The 23515-nt window shown below is 36.0% G+C and overlaps 2 protein-coding genes across 2 annotated transcripts; both read right to left on the bottom strand.

The window, feature by feature from the left end:
• Nucleotides 1–778: 778 nt before the first annotated feature.
• On the bottom strand, nucleotides 779–10595 carry LOC132176576 (DUF21 domain-containing protein At1g55930, chloroplastic). The gene is made up of 14 exons (XM_059588825.2): nucleotides 9410–10595; nucleotides 8692–8789; nucleotides 8501–8594; nucleotides 7586–7663; nucleotides 7323–7426; nucleotides 6420–6501; nucleotides 5621–5760; nucleotides 5450–5528; nucleotides 5278–5341; nucleotides 4855–4946; nucleotides 4204–4269; nucleotides 3123–3239; nucleotides 2153–2323; nucleotides 779–1204 (listed from the first exon to the last, which is right to left on the bottom strand). Exons 1-14 carry the CDS (start codon nucleotides 9989–9991, stop codon nucleotides 980–982), a joined length of 1992 nt encoding a protein of 663 aa, XP_059444808.1. The 5' UTR covers nucleotides 9992–10595; the 3' UTR covers nucleotides 779–979.
• Nucleotides 10596–12694: 2099 nt separating this feature from the next.
• LOC132176581 (ABC transporter C family member 3-like) lies at nucleotides 12695–19942 on the bottom strand. The gene is made up of 10 exons (XM_088514283.1): nucleotides 17307–19942; nucleotides 16801–16887; nucleotides 16030–16680; nucleotides 15669–15833; nucleotides 14705–14999; nucleotides 14190–14404; nucleotides 13768–14073; nucleotides 13556–13619; nucleotides 13223–13462; nucleotides 12695–13047 (listed from the first exon to the last, which is right to left on the bottom strand). Exons 1-10 carry the CDS (start codon nucleotides 19686–19688, stop codon nucleotides 12935–12937), a joined length of 4518 nt encoding a protein of 1505 aa, XP_088370409.1. The 5' UTR covers nucleotides 19689–19942; the 3' UTR covers nucleotides 12695–12934.
• Nucleotides 19943–23515: the final 3573 nt, after the last annotated feature.

Raw genomic sequence — 23515 nt, 5'->3', positions numbered from 1 at the left:
ATCCAACTACTCAAAGACAGACAGAAAATTTAAGAGAGAGAGAGAGAGAGAGAGAGAGAGAAGGGGGGGGGGGGGGGGAGGTTGGGGTAGGCTAGGCTGTGCCACTTCAAAGTGGGGAGACAATGGGAGAGGTATTGAGGATTGTCCCATTTGGTGGATACTCTTTCTCTCCTTTCCATAAAAAGGGCTCAATCAAAAAGAAATCAATCCCCGAGAAAATTATTCCCTCTTCTAAGTGCTAACTAGGGCTCTTGTCCTGTCTGCTCTACTAAAGCTCCTTTCCACTTCTCTTTGGACTTTCCTTCCCACCCTTTTCTGCCTTAGAACTCCTTTTGCCTCCTCACATATAACTTCACCTTTCTAGGACTTTGCACCTCTCTGCGACGAATTTTCATCATTCAGAATCTATTTTAGGCTAACATACCAATGTCCTGACTCTTATATATAGGAAGGACTAAAAGACATCCAAGCCCACCTCAGAAGGCACCATATTAGTCTCATAAGCACATTTCACTTCTCCAATGGGCAGGCAAAGCTGTGATGCCCCTTGCTTGCAATCCTCCATTGCTCTGCTGCAAGAGAGGTTTAGACTACTGCAGAGAGCAAAGGAGATGAGAGAGGCTAGGGAACTCTTAAGGCTGTTATCTGAACCGGAGCGGGTCAAGCCAGCCGTGCATTATGATCCAAGCAGGTTGTTTTTCCACTCTGAATTGATCCATTCATCTAGTAAGCATACTGCTCTCCAGGTCAAGGAGACTCCATTTTTGGCTAACTTAAGTTCCACAGAATCAGTCATGGACAGAACAAGTAATTTTGATGATTCAGATGTTGACACTTCTCTTCATCTGTGAAAATTTTACAATGTTAGCTCATTGCTGATTCTCATTTTTGTTAATTTGTTCTCAATCTTTTACTTCTTCCATGGGGCTGTTAAGAATGGGAAATACAAACAGCAATGTAACAAGCGTTACTTTGACTATTATGATTCATCTTCATGTTGAATAGAGTCATCATCATCCTCCGGTCCCCTTGGGAATGCATCGTCATCATATTCTGTACCATCAGCGTCCTCATCACCGCCCACTTTCCTCTTCATGATTTTGGGAAACAAACGAGTCACTTCTTTGGTCCCCATCATTGTCTCATCATTGTTTATCCGTTCAAATCGAACAGCACTGACCTTTCTGGCATTTCCAGCAAGTACCTGCACCAAATACAAATTGACATAAGCATTACTCTGTTAAAGGCATCTATTCAAGATAAGCCCATTTTCACTTTTTACATTCTGCTCCATTGCTGAGAGATTGCAAAAGAAAGACGCAAAAACTTGGAGTCTTATAAAAGGTATTGCTTGGAGAGGCTGTTCTAATATTCCAACTTCTCTGTCTCTTGCAGTTGCAAAGAGAAACCAAAAAATTTACGTATCCACCTGTAAAACTTGGCTAAATTTGGTAAGAGATATCCTCTTCATCTAAGACCCTACTTTTTTTTTGATAAGTAAACATTTGATAGTACACGGATCTAAGACCCTCTTATAAATGGTTGGGTGGAAAATACAAAGATGATGATGCTTCAAGAGATACATGAAGCCCATCTGTTACTAATTTTATTAACCAAGAAAATGAAGTTAGTAATCATCATATGTTATGTGATGTCAATCTTAAGATTGCATTCCCTGGATTCCATTTACTATTGACTCAAAAGGCTTGCCAAACAATTCCAATCTTGTACTTAACCTCTCCTTAATTCTCATTAACAACCCCAGATCATCTGAAAAAAAAAATCCTTTCTCCTCTTTTTTTTTTTTTTTTTTTTTTTTAAAAAAAGCACTCAACATGACAGAAGCTTATTTTACTACTGTGACCTGACCATCAGAATGGCTTTGGTTTGAGATTTGCCAAATCCTGATTCTGCCCAGCCTGAGGCATGAATTGAAGTTAGACAAGGCCACTCACTACTGACTACAGAGACTCAAACAAGGGAATATTGGACTGACGATGCAAAAAGAAAATTCTATGGCACGGGTCTCTGTCATTCAACTATACAAACTCTGGTAGTTTAGAAAGTAGATTTTCATTGTGCATAATCTTGAAAATGTTGATTCTAATGATTTCTCCAAAGAACTGCAAGCGCAAAAGAACCCAAACCATACCTCAAGTTTAAATATTTGACACTTTTCTTTTTGATCCTGGTGGTCAGATTTAGACTCGTCATTTTCTTCTCGATTTTCCCTTTCAAGGACCACTTTGATGCTCTCGCCTGTTCGAGGAATATAACCAAATGCTGCACATACAAAACCTGACACCGTCTCATATTGATAACCCTGTACCACCACAGGAGAAAAATGAGTTCAATAGAAATTTGACAGTGTAATGGAAAATACATGAATACTACAAGATGAACGTGTTTAACCTATGCATTATAATCTAGATCTGAGTAAGGAACCCAAATAAGAAAGGAAGAAAACACGGTTTATAAAGTATATGGTAACGTTGTCCATTATAACAGTGAATGCATGATTTTCCATCACATACATGAGCAATTGAAACACTGTTTCAGCTCAGATCATAAGTCATAATCAGAAATATCAGGCAAGTTCAAGTATGGCGGTGGCTTAAAGCTGCCTATGCCTATGATCCATTTGCATTGGCATGATGGATGTTATAGAGAAGCCTACACTCCAAAACGAGGCAAAACCGTGACATGCTAAACCCGTAAGAGAACCAGCGATCACTATTATCAGGCTGCATAAGATCAAAAAAGGTCACAGATTACTACATCATGTGCAGAGTCTATTTCCAGTTATGATGAAGTATTAGCAGGATTTGGTACAATTTTGAGAACGATCTATCCTTAAATTGTTCATCACCATGGGTACAACCATTCGCAATATGTTACATGTACTGGTCAAACAGACAGACATTTACAAAGAAATGGCTGGATTAGGTCGATACCTTCAGCCATCAGTAATTGAACTAGAGAGACCAGACAAGAAATGGTACAAGCACTGATACTTTAGTATACAAATCAGTAAAAAATATATAGCACTTCAAAAAGAATGGGGTATAGCTAACACTTTACTCATCAGAATAAATAATTAAATCAATAGATATATAACATACCTCTGGCATCTTGATATTTAGATCTTCAGAGAGCTGATCAATAGAAGTGTTTGCATCCACATCAAATACTCCCTCTGCTCGCATTACTATGTAGCCAGTCTTTTTCTGAATCTCCTCCTATTATATTGCAAACAAAATAAGAACGAGATTTTGAAAATAAAAATCAGCATGTCAACGACAGTATAAATTGTTATGTCAGCAACCAGCGCACACCTAAAAGCCATAATTACATCCTACCATGAAGTTCTCCCAAGATACAAAACTCCATAATAATAGCAAAACCGTTTACAAGCAGATGTCTGAATTTTTAGCAGCTTGTGCACCCACACCAAAATTTAAGGTCATAAAACTACTTTAACGTTTGCAATATGTTTGATAAGTATCATTTTACAACTGGGGAATGCTTGAACCCAGTATTGAAACTTGATGCAACAATGCCCAGAGCAGAAAAAATCCACCAATTATTCCTCATGACAAATCAAACATAGACTGCTAAACTATCAATTCTCAAGAGAACATTTTATTGAAACTTGACGCAACAATGCCCAGAGCAGAAAAAATCCACCAATTATTCCTCATGACAAATCAAACATAGACAGCTAAGCTATCAATTCTCAAGAATACATAAATGTTCATAATATCCACAGAAATAAATTTAGGTGCCTCTTGATTCTTCAACTAAAGTCAATTGATACAACAACGCCGAGCAGGAAAAGGCCACCTATTATTTCAAGATGTATCAAACATGGAATGCTAAGCTATCAATTCTCAAGAGTTGTGTGCTTCTTGAATCGTCAACTAGAGTCAATTGGCAAAGACATCCAAGAGAGCCAGGTGACAATTAATTCTGGAATTTTATATTATACTAAATACCAAAATTTTCAACTCTTCAATCGCAGTCTTGCATTTAGATTTTTGTCCAAAGCCTTGCAATCACAATAATCATGAGAGAATACAGCAGACACTCACTGAGAAAAACAAAATCTAGCAATCTTCCGAGTTGAATTAAAAACTGCACAGACAATCAATAGTGGGCTTCTCTTTTCTTCTAGCTGGAGAAAAAAAATCCAGTGAGCTTTACCTTTGAATCATTTTCGTCGAAAATTTCACCAACAATCTCCTCAACCACATCTTCCAGGGTTACAATCTGTTTGCAACATGAACAGAAATTAATCTACATTAAGGTTGCAGGCACATTGTGTTGCTTCATTTGTTGCAAAATTGATCATGCAGACTTTAAACAGAAAGGAACTTAAAACAAACCAAGAGTTAAGTCAAACTTTATGATCAAATATCAATTACTTAGGGGTAAAAGCTCATTTATCTTTTATTGCATCTTGGAAAAAAATTTCTTTTCCCCCTTTTATTTGTCAAGTAAAGACTTTTTCAAAATCATCAAAAGGTGGAGCAAACAAGTAGGCGGGAAACATACAAGAGAAGTACCAAAGAGAAAATTTGAAATCTAGATGGTGACAAAATCCAGAAAGCAATGTCTACATGACAATAGCAAATTTTAGAGTTTCATGTCAGGAACTTCATATTGGTTCAGATACTAGCATCTCTGTCTCTACTAGCTACTCATTTGCCTTTTAGTTTTTTTTTTTTTTTTTTTTTTTGTTAAGTAATAATCAAGTTTTATTAAACTCATTTGCCATTTAGTTCCATGGATTAGTGTCAAACAGCAAGATTCGGTACCAATTTTTTGGATTCAGAGATGAAGGTGTGTACATACTCCCACAGTTCCACCATATTCGTTAAGAACAACAGCCATGTGAACCTTCCTGATGCGAAACTCCCTAAGAAGATTCCAGACTGACATTGAATCTGCAGAACCAATAATATGACGATTCATTTGACATTTTATAACTAGGACACACACACAAACATATATATATATATTAAAAAAAAAAAAAAGTTGAGTCTGCTAAAAGTAGGTGGTGCACACTGATAATAACTAGTAACTAAATTCAATTTAAAAAAAAAAATAGTAGACAGATGCCTGCAGTTCAAGCCATAAGCAGGGTCAAGAAACTTGCAATGTAACTTCCGTAAAATCTAGGAGCATTCTATTCTCTTCTTTTGCTCTGCTATGCATGAAGAGACATTATTATGCATATTAGTCCAACCACAAATTGACATAAAAATTAAAGATTACCAGGCACAAAGTATGCGGGTTTGTGAGCCATATCGCCAACAGTAGTACTTTCTAGCAGCTCACCCTTCAAAATCAAACAGATAATAATTCTGCACACTATGAGATTGTGGCACACAATCAATGAAGAAGCAATTGAAACTCAAAGCGAGAGAAACAGTAGAAACTGGCCAACCTTCTGAACATAATCCAGCAGATCCATTGCATATGCAATACCCACTATATTATCAACACGCTGCTCAAAAACAGGAACCCTAAGAACAGAATTTTTTTTTTAGCATGGTAGCATATTGCAGATTAAGAAAAAAGAAGGATCACAGTACAATCACAAAAGGTGTCAATGTACCTTGAATATTGATGAGTCACCCACAAGTTATGAAAATCTACAAGTGTTGCACCGGTATCAATTGCAACCACATCTACAAGGGGTGTCATCACCTCTCTAACATGGGTATCTTTAATCTCCAATACATTTTCAATCATATCCTAAAAAAGAATTTAGAATAAGAACACAAGCCAAGAAAAAAAAAAAAAAAACTACAAAAATTGAAAATGATTACTGGAACATAGTAAAGTAGTGTAATAGTTAACAGAAGGCAACTTAATTTTTTTTTTTTTTTTTTTTTTTTCTCTTTCTTTGATGGGCAGAAGGCACATCAGTATGTGATTGCAGAAAGCCAAAAAATGTGGCATAGCATGTGTACTTCAAGCACAATACTTTTCTAAATGAGACTCGTGTATGGACATGAAATAGGGTAATGTGCTACATGGTCAACTTCAGTTCATGGAAAATTCCCCTATTCAAATTCATCTTAAATATGTAAGCCTGCCTCTGACTCTTTTAGGATGCCAAAAGATAGATCTTATTACGGGGATAACATGGTCATGTGGGTGTAACATTGCCCGCGCCTCTCCCAGTAGTTTGGGCAATGGCAACCACCCAAATTCGGTTTCTAAACACCTTCAAGTAGATTCCATCTATCTACACAAATTATGATGGAAGAATAAATTACTTGATGATAGATGCATTACATTGATCAATTTTCTTCACTCTTATCATTCAGAAACTGCAATGCATAGTCATTGTATCAAACAAAAGAATATTAAAAGCAACAAATACACTCAACATAATCTTACTCTATTACCTGTTCTTCCTCCTCTATTGCCCCACTCAATTCTGCCCCTCGCAACATCAGTTTCAACTCCTCTTCAGTTACATATGGCTCGCTAATACAATAAAATTTGACATAGATCAAGTGACGACAAAAACTTTGTCAGAGAACATTCAATAAGAAACCCATTAATAACAATTTCAATAAAAAATTGATTCACAACAAATGTGCAATTTCCTTTAAATTGAACATCCATTGATATGCTACCTTCCCATACTGAAATTTGGTTTTGGGGGAGCAGAATAACAATGGAGTTACCCAAGTGATAAACTTTTTTAATAAACAAGCTACATGAACTGAGGTTCTTCCTGTTGCTAACCATACATGGTCGGAATATAGCAGTAAGGATTATTTTACTTGTTTACACTGACACTACCTGGAAAAATAAAATAAAAAAATAGAGCTGTAAAATGTTTTCCTGTTGCACCATTGACCTTCTTAAAACATAGTCCTTTTGTGCCATTTTATACCTAAACAACCACTATTTAAGATGAAAAATAAACATGCTTTCAACCTACCCTAGAACCTCATTATCCAAATTCTGATCTTGTATGAATTGTGATGCGAATTATCACAGGCATGTATGAATTCTACAGAAAACTAGCGACCATCAAAATAAAAAGTTATCATTGTCAAATCACACCAGCAAAACACCAAATGAATATTTTTTCTTATCTGATATATATGATGTTCTTTTATTTTTTTGTAAACTTGGTTTATCTCATGGAAATGAAAAGCCAAAACATATATTTCTACATATAAAGCATCACCACTAAACTAGAAAACCTAATAAACTTTTTGAAAAGATGCATGGGGTAAAAGTACAATATCACAGGGAAGTTGTTGAGAGATCAAGACGAGGTTAATAAAGCACACCTTCTTCCTTTTAAACCAAGGATTTTTAGCATCCCCATAGATAAATATGTAACAACTCTTCCCACTGGGTATAATACCAAGGAAAGCCATGCCACTGGTCTGACCTAGAAGCATTGCAAATAAAACCTTGTCACATAAACCAGAAGTTGGTGGCATCCGCTAAGCACAAATAAGTGAACAGCTAAAACAAATAATGAACATATTTAATTATACATTTAAATGTGAATTTGGTTATTTTGAAAAAATTAAACTCCCAAACTTACCACAAACCTAGCAACCTCGGTGGCATTGTGAACAGCAATACTTTTTGGAGTGATCTCTGTGAGAAGCAAAATGGCTACCTAGTATCATTAAGAAGGGGAAAAAAAGATATTCAGTATCCAGTCTATGAGGAAGGTATACTGAAGCAAAATATATATTTCCCTGCCTCTATGTATGCTTTGACCTGCTAACATATTGTTCGGATTAGGAAAACATAAACCAAGTTAGCATTTTTAACATCCCATTTTTGTACCTAAACAATATTCAACATGTAAAAAAGCAACCTCCTGAATTAAGCTTGAAAAGACCAACCTTCTTGCTTCATATGATACCAAAATAAAAGTTCCCAATTTTTTTTCTATAGCAGACCCCAAAATCTTAATAAGCATCTTTATAAATAGAGTACAAAGTTCAATGCAAAGACTTGAGCCATCTGTTAATGTCAGGTAATAATGTGTAAACAGAGTCACAGTTGAACACAAGAAAAGGCTAAGAATGGATAAAGGGGAAAAATTGAAAAAGGGTAGAAGACAAAATTTTAAGAAAAACAATTTTTATCATCTATTAAATAAATATAAGGAACTATCAACTAAAAATTTAGCTCCTGCCTTTTACCATTGCTAAGTTAGCAAGTCTATAGAATTGCAGGTACTAATATAATCAGAGAAAAAAAAAGAAAACAATTGTCAACAACCTGATGGGTTTGGATTTGTATGATATTGTATCATACAGTCTTACACACTCATTCTATGTTATGAGTTTAAGTCTTCTTTTTTATAAGTAAACACAACTTATTAAAAAATGCAAAAGGCGCCACCTAAGTGTTAGAAGTTTTGGTCTTCAAGCCATTTACTCTAATCAAACCCCTAACCTTCATAATAAACTTATATTTATCATACAAGGATAACAGAACATACTGTCATTACTCCAGTCGCTGCACTCACACCAGCTTCACCAAATATTGCTGTTGCAGCTTCAGTGACTAAGGCAGTTGCTCCAATATTGACGACACTGAGTACAAAAATAAGACCCAGAATGGTAAAGAATTGTTCAAATTCAAGCTAAGAAAATCAAATTTTAATGCTGAGAATCACAAAAAGGTCAATACGTTGTGCCAATAAGTATGGTAGTTAGGAACCGCGTGACATCACTACGAAGCTTTCTGAAGACACCATTTTCAGGCTCCTTTTCAGCCAATTCACGCACCTGAAACAGACTGATATCAGATGACCGATTACACTTCAAGATCATAATAGCCTAGATTATTTACTGGAAAAGAGCAAATCCAATATATATACACATATAAGAACCCAGAATTAATTTTCATCCCAACATATCTGTCACGTGGTTAAATAAACTTTAACTGGGTATCACATTCTAAAAGATTAGGTAGCTTGGAATCAAGGAATTCGTGTTTCAAACACAGAAAAGAAGGCAAACTATTAACTAGGCTAAGTCTCATGTGCAAAATTGAGTTTCTTACTAAATGAAATAAGTAGCTTTTAAGCAATGAAGTAGAAGGGCCACAATGCAGAATAAATCTTAGAGTCGATATGCACATGTAACCATAGCAACCAACATAATACAAAATAAAATGAATACTACAGTTTTTGCCTTACTTAATGAGACAACATTCCAACTACAAATACTATGCTCGTTAACTTCATAAAGAGGGCAATCTGAAACTTGCATCAACTCAATATGTTACTTATTTACTAATATTAATTCTAAATCTAGGGGGAAATGCCTTGATTGATTGTGACAATAGTCGTTATTAGAAGTCAGAACACATAAAATTACTCAGTACCAGGCAATAAAGTACGTACCTTCCAAGGCCAGAGCGTGGTAATTGAAGTCTCCGCCATGGAGAAAAACGCTGAAAGTCCCAAAAGCGCTGCCAAAATCAGACCCTGCTCCTTGAAAACCTGAAGAACCTGTAACGTCTTTGGCCATGCATTCCTCAACGACAACATGCTCCGCCCAATTACCCCATAACCAGCATTCACCAGACCTTCCATCGCAAAGACTCTCTTACACCCAAACACCAAAACCCCACAAACAATTGCCGCCAAAATAATCCCACGCTTCACCGACTCTCTAACAAAGTCTAAATTCACACCGTAAACCGCATTTTCATCGCTCAAACTCTCAGTATCTTCGCCTACAAATTTCAAACCAGCTCTACCTGCAAAAGACGAGTCGTTTACTCGACATCTAGCACGGAAATAGCTCCTAAAACCACGAGGACCTATGCAAGTTAACACTAACTGAGACGGGTAGCCATTACTTTTCTCCAAAATCTTCATCGGCATTCTCATTTGCCGATTGGAAGGCACCAAATACAATGATTTTGTGCCAGAAACTAACCTGTGTGCATTGAAAAACGACGATTCAAGTGCCATATCCATAAATTACACCCCCAAAAATCAAAATTTGAATACGACTCAAAACCCAAAATTCAACACCAAAACGCTAATGCGTACCTAGGATAAAATTAAATTATAATATTTCTAGACCTCAATCCGACCCAAAATCGAAATTCAATGCCAAAAAAGTTATGGGTATCTTAGGATAATAAAATTAACTAAGAATACTGCTGGTACTTTATAGCTGACAACTATAAAGTAATAACACAAAAGCACAAAAAAAGCGAAATTTTTATGCTTTATGTACAAGGACTGTGATTCTCCTTTCTTATTCTTTGGGTTGAGTTCGAATTTGTGGTTTGGTGGGTAAAAGGTAGGGAAGCTAGGGTTTTAGTCGGAAATTTGAAAGGGTGAGATAGAGGAGAGATGGGAGTGGAAGGGTCATGGTTGAAGAGAAATCCTAGAGAGGGCGATGTGGTGAGGTTGGGATTTGTTCAGCAAAATGTTGGTTGTTGGAGAGCTTTGGGTTTTTTTTTTCTTTTTTTCTTTTTATTTTTTGGCAGGAAAGAAAGGAAGGCTTTTGTTGGCTTGAAAAATGAAGCAGAGTTTTGGAAAAAATTTGGCTCTTCTGCAAGTCGGGGGAGAAGCAAATTTGACTGACATTGTAATTGTATGAATCATCTGGCCCTCAGCCCAACACCAAAAAAAAAAAAAAAAAACAAAGACAAAAATCCAATGACCCCAGCTAGCCCAGGTAAATGTTTTCTGTTTTTGAGACTTTTATATTGGAGTTTTTATGGTGTTTACTGTTTAGGTCCCTGCAATTTTCAAGGAATTGAGTCCACATTTTCAAAGATTCAGATCTTTCATTCAAAATAAACGGTTTGAATTTAGCCATGCAAGTAATAGAATAATAAGAAAAACAAAAGTAATATAGCAAAAGAAATTAATGGATGGTCAAAGCACCCCTTAAGATGGTTTGTCATTCCCCTCACTTTTAAGGTGGCGGTCAACCACCCAAGAGTGTGGTTAGGGGTGGACCGACAACCTCTAAGAAGATGAGAGACTATCACCCCAAGGTGAGGGGGTAGTTGGCCACTTGAGCTTGAGCACACTACCCTCGAGTGATTTGAAATTAGTCGCACCATCTTCAAAGGCTCAAGGCTAAGCCCTATGAGTTTGGGGGAGTGGTTGGCCACCTGAGCACACTACCCTCGGGTGATTTGAAGTTATTACACAATCCTCAAGGGTTCAAGGCTAACCCTCGAGAATTTGGAGGGTGGTGCAACTACCTGATGACTTATGGGTGGTTTTGACTACCCTTGATGGCTTAGGGGTGGTATGAGTGACATGACTACCCTTGATGATTTTGTTGTGGTACAATCACATCTATGGGTTTGGGGGCTTGCCAATTATCCCTTCACCTAAGGGGTTGGTTGGTCACCCCATAGAAGTTAGAGTGGTTCAACTACAATTTCACCTTTTGAGATTGGCTGACTACCCTTTAAAGGGTGCTAGGGTGGTCAGGCCATCACAACCATACCCATGGAGTGACCCATTATCCCCTCAAAGAGTAAGAGGTGGTTAGAATATGACTGACAGTCTTTGACATGATTTGCAAATTTGATTCAAATCTAATGGTCTAACTCATTTAAATGAAGAGGTTGTGTTATAATTGACCTATATAATCTTATACATATGCCTTAACATTACTCGACAATAGTTAGGATTGACAATTTTTTATACGATTTGCAAGCCCAACACAAACTAGTGAGTTCGGGTTGAGCCTTGAGGGGTCTAACCCGTTTTCGGACCACGCCAACCACACCATCAAAGGGTAAAACAATAGTAGACCACTCCTTTAAGGGTATGATTCTTAGAATTGTAAGGGACCTCAATCCCTCTTTGATCCTCTAGGATGATGTATTATTATGGGTTTGATTTATGTGAACTTTATTTCTCAAAATAAATAAAAAAAAGAAAGTGCCCTATGATTAACATGTTTTGACCCAGCGGTAATTTGAAATTTATTTTTCATTTTCTTCGTTTAACTTTATATTTAAGATACACTCATCTTTCTCTCTTTTCTTTTTCTTTTTCGCCAGTTTCCTTTTGTCTTTGTAAATTTTCTACTAGTGCTTGATAAATTCTCCAGTTCATCACATGCCTTGCATCGAGTAATCATATGCATTATTGTTTTCATTTTAGGTCACTAGATGTACAATAAGAACATGTGAGTGCACTTAGAAGTGCTAACAATGCCATCAATATTATTTCTGTCCATCCTCAACAAAGTATATCAAATCATATTCAACTCTTTTCTGACATCAAAACATCACCTTTATACTAACACCAGACAGAATAGGCATTGAGTAGAATCAACTTTTCAATTGCCCAACTGTTACATATAACCTACCACTCGACGGCATACTATTAAACATGAGACATTTATGCACACTGAGTGTTAAATCACCAGTTTTCCCATAAGCTTAAACTTATAGGAAGAAGTAAATTTAATCAACACTTTAACACTCCTTCTCGCGTGTGGACTCAAATTCCTTTTTAATATGTGAGACCCAACAAGTAAAATATTTGATTTAAATGGAGGTAAATTAACGGAGTCAAAATTCGATCTCAGGACCTTTGACTTTGATACCATGTTAAACTACCAGTTATCCCAAAAACTTAAACTTATAAGAAGAGGTAAATTTAATCAACACTTTAACACTAAGAGAAAATTGTGAAGAGGAATAAGAAGCCATTAATCAAGTTCAGATCACAAACAGGCTTCATTTCAAGCATAAAAGTTACTCTTATCAATAGCTATTATTAATCTAAACATAACAAGGGTACACCACCTGTAGGTAGAATATGCCTAAAACACAGAGCAGCCACAAACTAGATACCAAAATCCCAATAATTATGTTTCAGCATAGTTCAACACAAGATCATAAAGCCACTGAATTTTCGTCATTGTCATCTGCTTCAGTTTTCAACACTGAAATTTGACCTCACAGTATACTCTGCCACAAGTAGAGCAAAAGATGATGACTTGTTTTCAAGCAATCTTGTTGGAGAATCAAATTCCTCGATAAGCCCTGCACCAAGAAGTGAAAGAAATCTGCTAAACTAAAGGATTATAATGAAATAATGCTAACCATGAAAATACCACCGGAGCAGGAACTACAGGATTAAGATGAAACCAGAAGATAATACTAACCATTTTTTTTTTCTAAGCAAGTACAAGGGGAAAGGGGAATGGGACATACTAACCATCATTTAGAAGGACAACCATATCACTATCAAGAACGGAAGTTATCCGATGTGCAATGGTGATGACTGTACAGTTGGAAAAATGTTGCCTCAGAGTTTGCTGAATCAGATTATCCGTAGCCGTATCAACGGATGCAGTAGCTTCATCAAGCACCAATACCTTACTTTTCTTGAGTAGCACACGGCCAAGGCAGACCAGCTGCCTCTGACCCACACTCCAATTCTCTCCATTCTCGCTAACTGCAGCACCCATATAAATATAAGCACTAAATTTCCACAAGATTTTGAGATATTCTACTTAACGTCTACACTAGAGAAGCTGAAAAGACAAACCTGCAGAATCAAGTTTTCCTTCTTTCTTCCTAACTTCATCTCCAAGTTGACACTTATCCAGAGCCTAATCAATTAGAGGAGAAAAATTAAATAAAATAAGCAGGTGCCACCAGTTGACTACAAATCCTATAACCAGTTCATGTTTAATTTATGAGGAAAATATAGCAAAGAGAAAATTCTTTCAACCACCATAGAAAAAAAAACCAACCCACCTCCCAAACTTGTTCATCTGTATACTCTTCAAGTGGATCCAGGTTGCTTCGTATAGTCCCCTCAAACATGGTTGGATCCTGAGGGATAATACTTAGTCTAGACCGCAAATCATGCAGTCCAATCAAGGAGATGTTAATGCCATCTATCATTATTTGACCAGCAGCAGGTTCAACAATTCGGAAAAGTGCTTGTATAAGAGTTGATTTACCACTGCCTGTTCTCCCTACAATTCCAGTTTTCATTCCTCCAGGGAAAGTGCATGTGAGACCTCGCAATACAAGTGGCATTTGTGGGGAATAACGAACCTACATTGAACCCATTATCATTAATTACTATACATTGCATAAAAATTAGTCATCAACAACCCCATATAGAACATTGTGCCTTTTTGGCAGTAGTTAAAAATAAGAACTGAAAGTACCTGCAGATCACGAATATCAACTTCTCCATGCGATGGCCAGGAATAATCTGGCTGATTTTCTTCAATCACAAGAGGTGGCTCACTCGGGATAGAAGTGTATTGAAACATTCTCTCTACTGATATAATTTTGTTCTCCATATCACAAATATTCCATACTACAAACATTTGTATCATGTTTAGATTAAGTCCATATGTCACAGATAAGCCAGCAATCCCTTCAGAGAAAAAGGAAATCAGAAAACAAAGGAAATTAGAAAGATATAAATCATGTTCATTTAACAATTTAAATCAAGCAAGAAAAATTGTTAACATGATACTGGATGGGAAATGAGAAATGCTACATTTACCAAATTTTCACCTCAAAAGTTGGTTCTCAAGTGATGTGTCACCATCCCATGAGATGGTGACATGTTTCCCAAAATAATAGGTTTCATGGGATTGTGACATATCACATGGGTACCAACTTCTGGAGAAAAAATTTGGTAAGTATAACATTTTTCATGGGAAATATTTACCTGGATCAATGACTCCCACTGGAAGAGAGATCACGAAAAGTAAGGAGACGACAAATGTGATTGAAGATAACAAATCCATGCGAAAGCATAACCATTCCATTGCACCAGCAATGTGGAACTTTGGCCGACAATATGCATCTATCAGTTTCATATTTGTGCCACTAAATCTTGACCCTTCATCAAAGCTACGGATAGTTGTTGCGCCAGAAATTGTTTCAGCAAAATGTTGTATCACTGGAGCTTTGCACACTCCAACTAGTCTTGATAGTTCTCGTGCTGAAGGTATGTAATATTGCTGCAGAATTATAAATTAGTGAGAACACCTCCCTCCACGTGAGAAAATGATAATAGAAGACTGTAATAATCTGAGTTAGGTTTGATGGATGATTATCATTAGCAGCTCTTTACATAGTTCTAACCCAGAGATTTCTGAGGCAAAAAGGCCACGGCAAAAAAAACTATATTGTTTAGCAACTTGGTGGGATTTTTATATTAATAAGGTGCCAAAACACTGCATACAGGTTTGACATTTTATCTATGAGAGCTTGTAGCATGTGGACATCATAAAATGTAAAAGAATGTAGTAAAATGAGCATATGGTTAACCACAAAGGGTTGGCCTAGTGGTTGAGGCTTGTGGTCTTAGGGAGTATCACCCCATAGATCCCAAGTTCGAGCCACACCCCCTAGTGTAAAAGCCAGCAATTTACCCTAATCCGTGTAAGAAAACTTCCGAGGGTGCGCTGTACGGGTCCGAGGTTTACTCTACAGGGATGGGTCTGAAAGACTCTGCCTTGTCGAGGTTTCCCGTCATAAAAAAAAAATAAAAATGAACATATGGTGATATCATTTATGTCATTTGAGATGTCTTCTGATTAAGCCATGTTTCAGCATAATGTCACCAGATTATGCCATGTTCCAGCATAATACGTAAGACAACATTCTGAAGAAGTCAGCTGATATACCTGATACCAGATACAGGTTCCAATTACTGGGATAAAAATGACGAAAATCTGCCACGCAACCTGAGACATCACTGCAATAATTCCAAGGAGCTGGATCATCGAGAAGGCAACAGACCCAACTCGACTTGGAATGTTCAAATCCACAGCACTTTGGTCCGTAGAAGCCTTCAAGGAAACATACAGCTAATTTAGCAAAAAAATTTGTACCCATTACATTTATCAGAAAGAACGTGTTTTTCTGTGTGTGCATGCGCAAGAGAGAGGAATTGCTTAATCCAAAGAAGAGAGTAATACAAATATTGCAAACTATACCATTCTTCAAAACCCAATAAAGGATCATCATACACATTTTTCCACTTACTCTATTTAGGATTCGTCCAGTTGGAGTGGAATCAAAAAATGACATGGGAGCTCGGAAAATGCAAAAGTGCATTTTATTGAACAGTAGTGTGGCTGTCCTGTACCCAGCTGTTGCAAGAAGTGAGGACCTCACAAGGACGCAAAAAGAACTACCTATGGCCAAAGCGATATACACATTTATCAGCATAGAGCTACCAACTGCAGGTTTCATGTCCGGCGAGACAGGACTTGCCCAGGCCATCCAATAATTGCTTCCAATCTGAAGGAGCTGAAAGAGAACCTGTGCCAGCAATATAAATGGCACAAGAGCTCCTCCGTATGCCATTGTGATAAATTTCCAGTAGACTGAAAAACCAACTTTTCCTTTCTCTCTCTCTTCTTCTTGGATAATCTGTCCTTTTGACCCCACTGTGTCATCTACTTTACCATCTTGAACATCTTTATTTTCTTGTTTTTGCACAACCCCATTCGCACTGGCCATACTCCCATCTTCCAAGCTCATACTTGTACTTTCAGAAGCTGACCCTGCTTCTGCTGAATCAAGAGCCGACAAAGCCTTCTTATGCGCTCCCACAAGTTCCATAAAATCAGTTCCTGAATTAAGGATATCACCATACTTTCCAGCTTGAGTAATTTTTCCATCTTTCATGACCTAGCAATAATTATAGGTTCAGTTCATAGATACAAAAGAGGGGAACAATCTCCATAAGTTGAATTCACAAAAAAAAAAAAAAAAAAAAGGCTGGAAAGAAAGTAAATACAACTGGCTTACCAAGATAAGATCAGCAGCAGGTAAGAACTCTACTTGATGAGTAACATAAACCACTGTTTTTGAGCTCAAAAGGCCCAGCAAACATTCCTGCCATATAAAAGTAAATATAGTTCAAAACCAGCTACGCAAACAACCACAAAATACAAAATAGAACAAAGTGCAATTGAATTGCAAGGATTTTCAAGTACCTCAACTTAACTCATCTTTGAATATGTTCATCAACAACTTTACGTATGTTAGAAGAGTTATTAGGGTTTGTGAGTCATTAGGGTTTAAGGGTATTTTGGTCATAGTGATATTTCTCTAACCCGATATAATAAGATGTGTAGTAGGCTATGTAACAAGTAGAGACTAACATGCCTCCACCTTTTGTGTCTAAACCGTTCATGCAAACTACAAATTACAAACTACAACAAGGTACATAATATACTAGAAACAAAAAAGGAAAAGAAAAGAAAAAATATTCTATACTTATATAATGGCATTAGAATAAGGAAATAAATTACCTTAAAGAGGTGGGATCCTGTATGAGCATCCACAGCGCTAAACGGATCATCAAATAGATAGATATCAGCATCTTGATATAGAGCACGTGCTATTTGGATTCTTTGCTTCTGCCCACCACTCAAATTGATTCCTCTCTCACCTATGACTGTCTGATCCCCAAATGAGAGAATTTCCAGGTCCTTCTTCAAGGAACATGCTTCAAGGATGCTCTCATACTTTTCTCTATCCATCTCCCTACCAAACAATATGTTCTCTTCTATCTTGCCACTTTGTATCCATGGTGACTGTGCAACATAGGCCTTAGTCCCACACAACTTAATGGTCCCAGATATCTTGGGCACTTCTCCCAGTATACAGGAAAGCAAACTTGACTTTCCTGAACCAACAGTCCCACAAACAGCCACCCTGAAGCCATTTTGCACTTTGAGATTTATATCTTTCAATGTTGGATTAGGGCAAGATAATTCCCAAGAAAAAATCCCATCGATAATCTCAATTGCTGTATCAGAACTACCTCTTGGAAGCTTCTCTACAACATCAGATTGCAAGTCATCATGACGAAGGAACGATGCAATTCGATCAAGAGACACTTTAGTTTGAACTATCATTGAGATTGTCTCTGGAAGTTTATAGATGGGCTGCTGAAGAATCTTAAATGTTGCAAGTGCAGATAAGATCTTCCCTGATTCAAGTGGGATCCCCATTAGCATACAGGCACCAAAAGTGACCACAGACACAAACATGGGAGCACCCCAAAAGACAAATGACGTCATTGCAGAAGTGTAAACATACTTTTTCAACCACCCTTCTTCGGTCTTCCTAAGCTCGTTAATCTTAGATAGAAACCTCATCTCCCATCCTTGAAGCTTGAGAATCCTCATGTTCCTTAAAATCTCAGTTGTTGCCTTCATTCTTCTGTCTTTTGACTCCATTATCTTGCCCTGAAACTTCTTTTGTAATTTTCCCAAAGGAACATTTGCCAACATAACAATTATAGTTGCAATAAGAGTTGCAATCGAAGCATGCCCAAGATTTTTATACAAAATTAACAATGCAATAGCAACTTGCACAAGCACCATCCAGGGATCATGAATATACCAAGAAAAGTCACCTATCCTCGCAGCATCAACACTCATGAAATTGATGATCTCTCCACTACTGTGGCCCTGCTTTGACTGGCATGAAAGGGTTAGACCTTTATTGTAGATCATTGCGATCAATACCGATTGGACCTTAATTCCGGCCTGTTGCATCCTAAAGAACCAGTGCCTCTGCGAGAGGCATTCCACAAGTTTTGCAGCAAAAAACACTGAAACCAGAATATAGCCCTCATTCTTGAACTCCCGCCGGCCATTGAGGTATTGAACCAAAGTGTCAATAAGATATGGTCCAACATAGGAAGCCAATGAATAAATCATCACCATAATTGCCGTCAAGAGAATCTCTTTCCACGCCGAGCAGATTAATGCCTTCACCAGCTTCAGTGTGGTCATTCTGTTAATTGTACCACACTCTGCCTCAAGTTTATTTCTAAAGGTTGGAAAGCCCCCAACTACACTATCATGGGGGTCAAGTTGAGGAACATCCTCAAGGTCTAATGTCTTCTTATTGCCAACAGCAATTAGAGGACCCATCCAGGAGAAAGTAAGAATGCTAAAAAATCCAGCATTTGAATAAGGGGTTACAGTTTCATCCCCCTTTGACTTAATTGACTCTGCTTCATTACTTGCAGTTGAATCACCATTCAAAAGAGGTTCTTCGAGAAGGGTATCTTCAGTACCCTCATTCTTACCGAAAAACCCCACATAAGAGAAGAACAAACCAGTGACAACAGAGACGATATCCGAAACAAAATACTGAGTGGATACATTAACATGTTTTCTATAGAGAACAATGTCTATAACAAGACAATAAGAAGAAATGAAGAGGTAGAAACCCCACCAAACTCTCAATAAAAACGGGTACTTTGGTTCACCCGAATTAAACAGTTGGGTACGGAAAGAAACACAAAGTGCACCCCAAGCGAGTGTTCTAAGCGCCAAATCCAAAAGGGTCACTAGCCCTTCATCAGACCAACCATTTCTATACCAATAAAAGTAATTCAGTAAACATAAGACAAGACTAAACAGAGAAACAGATAAACAACAAAACAGAGTACTCTGTTTATGGTACAAACCCCTGGTGTTTTTGAACCTTCCCTTTGGACCTTCACCACGGCCCACCTTGAATTTCTTGCACACGCATGAGATAAACAAGACAAATAACAAAACCAGGTGAAATGAACCACAAACCCCACGTAGAAAAACGGGTTTGAGTAGAAAATCAGTACCTGTGGCTGAGTACATGGGTGAGGAGTAGTAGCGAGAAAACAATATTGACATACCGTGCTTTAAGGATGCAAGATTCTCCAAGAAACAGAGAAACAGAGAAACAGAGAAGCTGATTTTGCTAGAGAATTAGCACTCGGGAGATTTTCGTAGCAGTCCAAATGCGAAAGCATTTAAGTTGCTGAAGAATATATCCAATGATCAGAGAAAAGTTAAAATCCAAGTAGGAGGCTGCACCATTAATAGCGGAAATAACCAAGAGAGCAGAGTGTGAGAATCTTGGGAGGATGCATAGATACGTTTGGCAACCTTTGTTTATTACATGGGAAGTACTCTTCACTACCGCCCGACAATGTTCCACAAACTTGACAATGCCCCTAAATTATTAAAATATTATTAATGTTCTCCTAATGGCTAAACTACCTTAGTAAACTTTTTTATTTTAAAAGTTAATAAGGAAAATTATATATAAACTTCTTAGGTCAACGCGTTTTTTTTTAAAAACTCTCTGCCTATTTTTTTTTGGAAATTTAATTCCTGGGTAACTCGAAACTCCCTACCGTCAATTTTTATTAAATGTCGTTAGTCTACTCAAAACTCTATGTTTTATCTAATTAAAATATTAATTTAATTTTAAAAAATTAAATCTTAAAAAAAAATTGAATGGTGGCCAAGGGTGGCGGTGCCACCCCTGGCCACCCCCCAACCCCTATGGGGTGCGGCTTGCGACCAACCCCAGGTGGTTTGGGGTGGCCCGGAGGCCAACCCAAGCCACCCCATGGGTGGAAAGGAGTGGCCGCGAGCCACCCCAAACCTCCCCCATGGGTGGAGGGGTGGCCTGCGGGCCACCCCTAGGGTGGCCTGCGGCCATACCATTGGGGGTTTGGGGACCCATGGGGTGGTCACGAGCCACCCCAGGGGTGGTTTGGGGTGGCCCCAAACCACCTGGGGGTGGCCGCAAGCCACCCTAGGGGTGGGCAAACCACCCCTGGGGTGGCCAGGGGTGGCGCTTCAATTTTTTTTTTTTAAAGATTTAATTTTTTAAAATTAAATTAATACAGAATTAATATTTTAATCAGATAAAATGAGGAGTTTTGAGTGGACTAACGGCAGTTAACAAAAATTGACGGTAATGAGTTTTCTAGTAGTTTCGAGTTACTCATGAACTAAATTTCCGAAAAAAAATACCCATGGAGTTTTTAAAAAAACTGCGTTGACCTAAGGAGTTTATATATAATTTTCCAAATAATAAAACTTCTAAAAAACACCTAAAACTGAAAGAAAAAAAAAAAAAAAAAAAAGTTCATTTTTATAAGAAAAAAATTAAAAAAAAAAATCGATTTTTTTATAAAAATTGAACATTTTCGTTTTTATTTTTATTTTATAATTTTTTAAACAAAAATTTCAGTTTAAAAAAAAATAAAAAATTTTCGTTTAAAAAAATAAAAATTTTCGTTTTTTTAAAAAAGTTTAAAAAAATATTTTTTTTTAAAAAAAAATAAAAATTTCTGTTTAAAAAAATAAAAAATAATTTTTTTAATTTAAATTTTCGATTTAAAAAATTAATTTTTTAAGTTTTTTTTTTTTTTTTTTTTCGAATTTATAAGGATATTTTTATCTTATTGAGAAATATGTATGAACATTTTTATCTTTTTGCTAACTTTGAGGAGACATTGACAATATTTTAATAGTTTGGCGGGCATTGTCACAATTGAAAATTTGGAAAAGATATTGTCAATTGAGTGGTAGTTTAAGGGGTACGCAGACTTTACCTTTTATTATAAGAGCATCTTCTAGTTAAAATTCTCATATTAGCTATATTTAGTAAATATGACTTCTTTTTTAACTTCTAGCAGATTATGTTCAAAAAAGACTAAAAAAGAAAATATTTTAATAATTACAGTAGCAAAATAGTGATTAATCACAAGTTCAATGGTGATTTTAAGAGGCACATCATTTTTGAAATAATACAAAAAAAGATACTAGAGTAATTTCTAGCATTACTAGTAAAAAAAAAAATAAAAAAAATACTTGACGGATTGTTCATTTATAGGAGAAGATGAGGAATATTTAAAATTTGAATATTCACTTAATTAAGATTGTGAAATGTTAAATAGAAATTGAGGAACAGCAAATATATTTAATATACATCAATGGCTTTGTCTGAATGTAAGTCCATAATGATCATTGGAGTATGTTAAAATTATCGCTAGTTTCAAAAGCTTAAAGCAAAGTTTGACACACATGATATTAAATGAATTGATACTGTTACGATTTTAATTGTTTAATATGGTTTAAATATAATCTTAATTATGTGTATATAAGTTTTTAAAATCTCTTTCCTTACAAGTCGAGGTAAGTTCTAATATTGTTCATAGAGTGGAGAGCAGCGAACGTTGGCAGTAAGACGTAGTAGTGGTATGTTACGATCTTAAATGTTCTATATGGCTGAAGTATAATCTTAACCATGTGTATATAAATTCTTGGACACCATCTCCAACAAGTTAGTTTTTAAGGGTGAATATTGTAACTTACTTTAAACCTTTTTTGAGTTTATGATTTGCTCATTTCTCTAAGGGGTCACATTTCAATCAACTTTAGTTTGTCTGCCAGTGTTTGACTAAATGTGTGTCCTTGATTCAACTTGAAGCTCTTTGAGAGCAACCTGAAAATGATAGAGTTAATAATACATCTTCATTTCTTTGCACGTGTTGGACTAAGCTTGTGAATGTGGTAGCTTTATTCATTGATGATTGTATTGGGTTCAATGCTTTTAGCCATTTTTCTCCAACCTTGTCATTTTTGTTCGGTGGATGTGGAAAGTAGAAAATCAATTGAAAAACCTAACCCATGGCATGGTTGTGGGTCAGTTAGTTTTTTTACTGAATTATTAAAGAAATGATAAATGCACAATTTTTTTGCACAATTTTTGCCCAATTTATTTCTTATTTTTTATTATTATTTTTAAAATATAAAATATAAACAAATTCTGAAGCAATAACATCCTATGTGGTTCTTTTTTAATTTGCTATTTTTATTTTAAAAAAATGTATTTTTCTTCATAAAAATGGTCATTTTTTTTTAAAAAAAAAAATTGTAATTATTATGAAGAAAAATACCTCTGTTTTTTTTTTTTTTTTTTTAAAGATACCAAATGAAAAAAGGACCATATAGGAGGTTATTGCTTCAAAAAAAAAAAAAATTTTAATTTTTTTTTTTTTTAAAAAAAGACCATATAAGAGAAAAGTTTGGTCAAAGTTGTGCCTTTATCATGCCTCAAATTATTATTAGTCCACATACACTCTTAAACTACCACCTAATTAACAATGTATTCCTTAAACTTTCAATTATGACAATGTCTCCTAAAGCTAGCAAAAATATAAAAAATGCCACACAAAAATATTCCTATAAATTCGAAAAAAATAAAAAATAAAAAAATAATTTTTTTAAAAACGAAAATTTCATTTAAAGAAAAATAATTTTTTTTAAAAAAATGATTTTTTAAACGAAAATTTTAATTTTTTTGAAAAGGAATTTTTTTTATATATATATTTTTTAAAAGGAAACTTTTATATAAATAAAATAAAAAAAAAAACGAAAAATTTTCAATTTGTATAAAAAAAATCGAAATTTTTAAATTTTTTTCATCTAAAAAGGGTTTTTTTTTTTTTTCTTTCAATTTTATGTTTTTTCTAGAAGTTTAGTATTTTTTGTTTTTATTTATTAAGGGTAGTTATTGGGGGACATTGATAATGTTTTGGTAGTTTAGGCTAGACATTGTTACAAGTGAAAGTTTGGGGAGTCATTGTTAATTAGGTGGTAGTCTGAGGGGAGGGTACACGGGCTTTTCCCTTATTATTATTTTTTCCTTTTAGGGGTAT

The sequence above is a fragment of the Corylus avellana genome, chromosome 3, assembly GCF_965113065.1.
Source record: "Corylus avellana chromosome 3, dhCorAvel1.hap1.2, whole genome shotgun sequence".
Classification (NCBI taxonomy): Eukaryota; Viridiplantae; Streptophyta; class Magnoliopsida; order Fagales; family Betulaceae; genus Corylus; species Corylus avellana.
The sequence above is the reverse complement of the archived record's forward strand: the minus strand, read 5'-3'. Positions and strand labels throughout refer to the sequence as shown.